The sequence below is a fragment of the Cebus imitator genome, unplaced genomic scaffold, assembly GCF_001604975.1.
Source record: "Cebus imitator isolate Cc_AM_T3 unplaced genomic scaffold, Cebus_imitator-1.0 Scaffold434, whole genome shotgun sequence".
Classification (NCBI taxonomy): Eukaryota; Metazoa; Chordata; class Mammalia; order Primates; family Cebidae; genus Cebus; species Cebus imitator.
In genome coordinates, this window is record NW_016107749.1 from 1,359,240 (window position 1) to 1,366,896 (window position 7,657).

Consider the following 7,657-nt stretch of genomic DNA (forward strand, 5'->3'; position numbering starts at 1 on the left):
AGTAGCTGGGATTACAGGCACCCGCCACCACGTCTGGCTATTTTTTTTGTATTTTTAGTAGAGATGGGGTTTCGCCATGTTGGCCAGGCTGGTTTCGAACTCCTGACTTCAGGTGATCTGCCCGCCGTGGCCTCCCAAAGTGCTGGGATTATAGGTGTAAGCCACTGTGCCCAGCTGCATGAGGGATTTTAAGATTAGGGAAATTATAGCATGTCTGTGCTCATGGGAGGGTTCTGGTGAGAGGGAAAGCGATGCAGGGGAAAGGGAGAGAATTGCTGAGCAGTGTCCTTGAGTCTTTGAGATCTAGTGTGAAGTGGAGCAGTTGGCTTTGATAGGAACTCTGCCAGTTCATCCCCAGTAACAAAAGGAAGGCCTGGTGGCGGAGGTGGGGTCGGAGGCAGTTGGAATTCTTTTTTGATTGTTCTAATTTTCTCAATGGAAGACGTAAGGGGAGCCGAAGGGAGGTTTGGAAACGTGAGGAGTGAAGGAGTTGTCTGGGAAAATGAGAGATGAATGGACTGCAGAAGTGTACTAGGATTGCAGTACTACTAGGCAGCATGAGGGTCTACTATGGTGAGGCTGATCAGTGTGGTTGTGTTTGTTAGCCCTGTTTGTCTGCTCCAGGGCTGATGTGGAATAGGCCAAGAGTTGAATTAATCAGGGGAAGGTTTTGCCAGGTGCATACAGAAGATGTATGAAGAAGTAGGTGGTGGGACGGGGCATGGTGGCTCATGCCTGTAATCCCAGCACTTTGGGAGGTCGTGGTGGGCGGATCATGAGGTCAGGAGTTCGAGACCAACCTGGTCAATGTGGTGAAACCCTGTCTCTACTAAAAATACAAAAATTAGCCGGGTGTGGTGGTAGACACCTGTAATCCCAGCTACTCGGGAGGCTGAGGCAGGAGAATCGCTTGAACCCGGGAGACAGAGGTTGCAGGGAGCTGATAGCGCGTCACTGCACTCCAGTTTGGGCGACAGAGCAAGACTCTGTCCCAAAACATAAAATTTAAAAAAGGAAGTGGGCAGTGGACCATAGGATCTAAGCCAAATCTGACAGGTTGGATCATTGATTTGGAGATCCTAGTGGGGGTAAAGAATTGACGGAGTCAGGACTAAACCTCGGGAAGGAGTGTATTCCTGGTTGAACAAGAGAATGCTCAAAGTTAATATGGTAGAAGAGGTCGTGGTTGTCAGCATAGTCTAGACTGTAGAACACACCTGTCTAATAGGATAACAGGCCACGTATGTAATCTTACATTTTCTTTTTTTTTTTTTTTTTTTTTTTTTTTTTTTTTTTGAGACAGAGTTTCGCTCTTGTTACCCAGGCTGGAGTGCAATGGTGCGATCTCGGCTCACTGCAACCTCCGCCTCCTGGGTTCAGGCAATTCTCCTGCCTCAGCCTCCCGAGTAGCTGGGATTACAGGCACGCACCACCATGCCCAGCTAATTTTTTGTATTTTTAGTAGAGATGGGGTTTCACCATGTTGACCAGGATGGTCTGGATCTCTTGACCTTGTGATCCACCCGCCTCGGCCTCCCAAAGTGCTGGGATTACAGGCGTGAGCCACCGCGCCCGGCCGTAATCTTACATTTTCTAGTTGCCTGCACTAAAGAAGTTAAAAAAGAAGTCAATTTTAATGTATTTAATTCACTATATCTAAAATGTAAGTTTACTACATGGTACAGCCACATTTTAAGTGCTTAGTAGCTATATCTAGCTAGTGGCTGCTGTATTGGACATTACAGTCTAGAAGGAAAACCCATGGGTATGGGTGGCTGAGATGGGAGGGGCAAGCTAATTGGAAGAGAGGAGGTCAAGTACCTGGAGTTTAGGGTATTGGGAGGATAATCAGGAAATATGAGTGGTGTCCGAGAAAGTGACAGTGGCCAGTTAGGACAACCTGAAGATGATAGAAGGTTGAGAATGTGGAGGATTTTGTTGACTGAGCGTAAGCTCTTAGATCTAAGTTAGGGGCACTGAGTGTGGAAGACTGATCAGGGAGATACCAGAGCCATGTGGAGATGAAAAGTAAGGGATGACCTGGAAGTCTTGGGCTTCCCATATTGGACAGACATAAACAGAATGTGGTGTTACCTTTAAGCTTGATTGTTAATATAAGCAAGGAAGTTATCTGACTGTATGGTATACCACCAGTTGTATTAAATTAAAATTTTTTTTTTTTTGAGACAGAGTCTTGCTGTGTCCCCCAGGCTGGAGTGCAGTAGTGCGATATCAGCTCACTGTAACCTCCGCCTCCTGGGTTCAGGCAATTCTCCTGCCTCAGCCTCCCGAGTAGCCGGGATCACAGGCGCCCACCATGGTGCCCAGCTAATTTTTGTATTTTTAGCAGAGATGGGGTTTCACCATATTGGCCACGCTGATCTTGAACTCCTAACCTTGTGATCCGCCCACCTCGGCCTCCCAAAGTGCTGGGATTACAGGCGTGAGCCACCACGACCTAATTAATTATTTTTAATTTATTATTTTTGAGACAGGGTCTGCTGTGTCACCAAGGCTGGAGTGCAGTGGCATGATTGTGGCTCACTGCAGCCTTGACCTACTGGGCTCAAATCATCCGCCTACCTCAGCCTTCCAGGTAGCTGGGACTATAGGCATGTACCACTAAGCCTGGCTAATTTTTCAATTTTTTGTAGAGACATAGTATCCCTGTGTTGCCCAGGTTGATCTCAAACTGCTTGTTTCAAATGATCCTCCCTTCTTGGCCTCCTAAAGCACTGGGATTACAGATGTGAGCCACTGTGCCCATCCTAATTTTTTTTTTTTTTTTTTTTTTTTTGAGACAGAGTCTTGCTCTGTCACCAAGGCTGGAGTGCAGTGGCACGATCTCGGCTTACTGCAACCTCTGCCTCCTGGGTTTAAGCAATTCTCCTTTGTGTCATCCTCCTGAATAGCTGGGATTACAGGTGCATGCCACATACCCAGCTAATTTTTGTATTTTTAGTAGAGATGGGGTTTCACCATGTAGACCAGGCTGGTCTCAAACTCCTGACCTTGTGATCTGCCCGCCTCGGCCTCCCAAAGTGCTGGGATTACAGGCAGGAGTCACTGCACCCGGCTGCCCATCCTGATTTTATTTTTAAATTTTAGATTTTATTTTTCAGACACAGAGTCTTATTATGTCCCAGGCTGGAGTGCAGTGGCTATTCACATGTATGATCATAGTGCACTGCAACATTGAATTCCTGGGCTCAAGTGATCCTCTTCAGCCTCCTGAGTGGCTGAGACTGCAGGTGTGCACTACCATGCCTGGCTTTGTATTTATTTATTTTTCTTTTTTTTCAAAGATGGGGTTTCACCATGATGGCCAGGCTGGTCTTGAACTCCTGACCTCAGGTGATCCACCCACCTCGGCCTCCCAAAGTGCTAAGATTACAGGCGTGAGCCACTGCGCCTGGCCTGCATTTATTTTTAAAGATTGTATTAGTCCATTCTCTCTTTCCTATTGAGAGCTACCTGAGACTGGGTAATTTATAAAGAAGAGAAGTTTAATTGACTCATAGTTCTGCAGGCTGTACAGGAAGCATGACTGGGGAGGCCTCAGGAAACTTACAATTATGGCAGAAGGCGAAGGGGAAGCAGGCACATCTTACATGGCAAGAGGAGGACGAAGAGAGCAGAAGATAAGAGGAAGTGCTACATCCTTTTTTTTTTTTTTTTTAAAGACAGAATCTTGTTCTGTCACCAGGCTGGAGTGCAATGGCATGGTCTTGGCTCACTGCAACCTCTGCCTCCTGAGTTCAAACAATTCTCCTGCTTCAGCTTCCCGAGTAGCTGGGACTACAGGTGTGTGCCACCATGCCCAGCTAATTTTTGTATTTTTAGTAGAGATGGGGTTTCACCATGTTGGCCAGATGGTCTCGATCTCTTGACCTTGTGATCAGCCCGCCTTGGCCTCCCAAAGTGCTGGGATTACAGGCGTGAGCCACTGCGCCCAGCTACATACTTGTAAACAACCAGATCTCCTGAGAACTCACTGTCATGAGAACAGGAAGGGGGAAGTCTGCCCCATGATCTAATCACCTCACTAGACCCCTCCACCAACACTGGGGATTACAATTCTACACAAGATTTGGGAGGGAACACAAATCCAAACCATATCAAAGGTCATGTACCATGATTCTGTATGCATAGAATATCTCAGAGAATATGTTAATTTCCTCTGGAAGAGAAATTGCGTTTCACCATATCCCTTTTTGTATTCTTTGTATTCTTTTTGTTTTTGAGACAGAGTCTCACTCTGTCACCAGGCTGGAGTGCAGTGGCACACAATCTGTCTCCTGGGTTCAAGCGATTCTCCTGCCTCAGCTTCTCGAGTAGCTGGGACTACAGGTGTGTGCCACCACGCCCAGCTAATTTTTATATTTTTAGTAGAGACAGGGTTTCACCATGTTGGTCTTGATCTCTTGACCTTATGGTCTGCCCTCCTTGGCCTCCCAAAGTGCTGGATTACAGGCATAAGCCCCCATGTCTTTGGATTATTTACTGTGTATTTGCAAGTGCTGCTTACCAAAAATCTTCAAATTTGACTAAGCAGCAAAAACCTTAAATTTGCATTTTCTTTGATTCAATATTTCCTCTGTACATTCAAAAGAAATAATTGTAGGTACTCAAATATTTGTGCATAAAGAATGTGTCCAAGGCCAGGCATGATGGCTCATGCCTGTAATCCCAGTACTTTGGGAGGCCAAGGCCCATGAATTACAAGGTCAGGCGTTCAAGACCAGCCTGGCCAAGATGGTGAAGCCCGGTCTCCACTAGAAATACAAAAATTAGCCAGGTGTGGTGGCGGGTACCTGTAATCCCAGATACTGCTACTCAGGAGGCTGAGGCAGAGAATTGCGTGAACTGATCATTGCGCCACTGCACTCCAGCCTGGGTGACAGAACGAGACTCTGTCTCAAAAAATAAAAACAAAATAAAAATTAAAAATGTGCTTATCACTGCATTATTTTGAAACAGTGGAAAAGCTGCAAACAATCTGTATCATACAGTAGGGCAGTAAACTATGGTATACTCATATAATGCAATGGTATGCAGCTATTTGAAGTGACTAACGAAGTATTTATAACATTAAGTGGGAAAGTGGAGCTGGGAAATGCCCCAGCTGACTTCCATTTGTTTTACTGCAATTTGAGAACGTCCAGAGGACTGAGATGCACCTTGCCATGGTTTCCTCCACATCTTCGCTTGCAGTGGTGTTTCTCGTATGGTTTCTTGGCTACCTTATGAACTGTTTCTGAATCTGCTGATTGCGTTTATTTCTGGACACAGAGCTAGTCTGCCCACATGTTCCAGTTCTGTCAGTTTTAATTAGCAGTGAATAACTGTGTCTTAGATGGGAGGTCTGGTAGGATCTAGAACCTGGGTCAGCAGTTCTGCCTGCAAGCCATCTCCAGAGTGTGGCTACACAGACTTGCGTTGCCAGAAGCAGACCAAAGAACAAATAGTTAACAAGAGTGAAGGTGTTGGAGTCCTATGGGACTGTTGAAAAGATTAATCCAGCTAAGTAAATTTTTGTGATTAAAAATAGCTAGAGATGTTCTTGCTGGGTTTTGTCATTGAATGGTTAATTGTCACTTAGCAGGGCAGATTAAACAGTTTAATCCTATTGTAAAGGCTCTTTTTCCCCTCATCACTTCTGTTCACTCTTGGATAGGCTTTTTGTATTACTCCCTCCCAGGATGACTTTTTTGCTTTAAGCCTGTTTTATTTAATTTTTTTAAAAAAGGAATAAAAGAATGGCTACTCCATATACAAAGCCTATTTAGTTACTATTTTAAGCCTGGTGGCTCACGCCTGTAATCCCAGCACTTTGGGAGGCTGAGGAGGCTGGATCAGGAGTTCAAGACCAGCCTGGCTAACATGGTGAAACCCCATCTCTACTAAAAGTACAAATATTAGTTGGGAGTGGTGGCGGCTCCCTGTAGTCCAGCTACTCTGGAGGCTGAGGCAGGAAAATTGAACTCGGGAGGCTGAGGTTGCAGTGAGCTGAGATCATGCCATTGCACTCTAGCCTGGGTGACGGAGCGAGACGCTATCTCAAAAAAAATTTAAGTTTTATGGAAGGAGGAGTTTCTTTGGGTTTCTGCTATAAATCAGTGTCATCTTAATCTGAAATACTAATTCATTCTCATTCTCTCTAGGTAGCAGAGGCTCAACGGGCAGAGTTTAGCCCTGCCCAGTTCTCTGGTCCTAAGAAGATCAACCTGAACCACTTGTTGAATTTCACTTTTGAACCCCGTGGCCAGATGGGTCACTTTGAAGGCAGTGGACATGGTAGCTGGGGAAAAAGGAACAAGTGGGGACATAAGCCTTTTAACAAGGAACTCTTTTTACAGGCCAAGTGAGTATTCTCTACCTCGGAGGAAAAGGAAAGTGGGCCTCTCTGGATAGCTGTGGTGCTGCTGTGAGGAGGCTTTCTTTTTCTTTTTCTTTTCTTTTTTTTAAGACTAGTCAAGTGCAGTAGTGAGAAGGAGGGAAGGGGTAGAACAAGGAGTTCGATCTGTAACTGACTGTGAACAATCAATTGAGATAACTCACTACCTTCGGACCAGCCAGAGGCTTTCTTTACACTATTTAGTGTGAGAGAAGCAGAAAGGGAATTGGTCTAGTTCTTTTACTCTTCACCACCAACCCCTGCTTCCTTTCTTTTACCCACCTTCCAGGTGGATGTTCTCGGTACTTAATATAACGCTTAAATAACTGTGTTAGTATAATGATGAGGTAGAAAGTATTTGGAGTTGGAAGAGGAAATTTGAGAGCCAGTGGAATGACAGGCTATAGTGCTTGGCATACATTTGCTCAAATACGATCCCCCTTTTTTTTTTTTTTTTTTTTTTTTGTTTGTGGCCTTAGTCATAATTTAAGATTTGACCTTGCATCTAGACTGAAGTAACCGTTTTGTCCTTTCTATGAACTGGTTTCAAATGATTGAGTAATAACACTTTTTTTTTTTTTTTGAGACAGAGTCTTGCTTTGTCCCCGAGGCTGGAGTGCAGTGGCATGATCTCGGCTCACTGCAACCTCTGCCTCTCGGGTTCAACCGACTCTCCTGCCTCAGCCCAAGTAACTGGGATTACAGGTGCCGACCACCGCACCCAGCTTATTTATTTACTTATTTTTTGAGATGGAGTCTTGCTTTATCACCTAGTTGGGACTACAGGCGAGTGCCACCATGCCCGGCCAGTTTTTTTTGTAGTTTTAGTAGAGACAGGTTTCACTGTGTTAGCCAGGATGGTCTCAGTCTCCTGACCTCGTGATCCACCCACCTTAGCCTCCCAAAGTGCTGGGATTACAGGCATGTGCCACTGTTCCCGGCCTAACTTTGTATATTTAGTAGAGATGGGGTTTCAGCGTGTTGCCCAGACTGGTCTCTAACTCCTGAACTCAAGTGATCCACCCGCCTTGGCCTCCCAAAGTGCTGGGATTACAGGCATGAGGCATTGTACCTGGCTGAGAACAGTCTTTTCAACTACCTTGAAGACTAGGCATTTTCTGGGTTCTAAGGGGTGAGAGAGGAAATCTGGCTTACTGCTGTTTGATGGAGTCACAGTCCAGGTTAATTTTAGTTCAAGGATGCCTTCAGGGAATTTGACTCGACTTGGAAGCAGAAGAAAACAGTTCATGGGTTTAGACT

General features: G+C 45.4%; 1 protein-coding gene across 1 annotated transcript in view; it reads left to right on the plus strand.

The window, feature by feature from the left end:
- The window catches only part of RNF10 (ring finger protein 10), a 50,806-nt gene that overhangs the window by 19,249 nt on the left and 23,900 nt on the right, over positions 1 to 7,657 (plus strand). Inside the window, exon 3 of the mRNA XM_037731949.1 lies at positions 6,165 to 6,365. Within this exon, the coding sequence (XP_037587877.1) occupies positions 6,165 to 6,365 (201 nt within the window). The remainder of the gene's footprint in view (positions 1 to 6,164; positions 6,366 to 7,657) is intronic.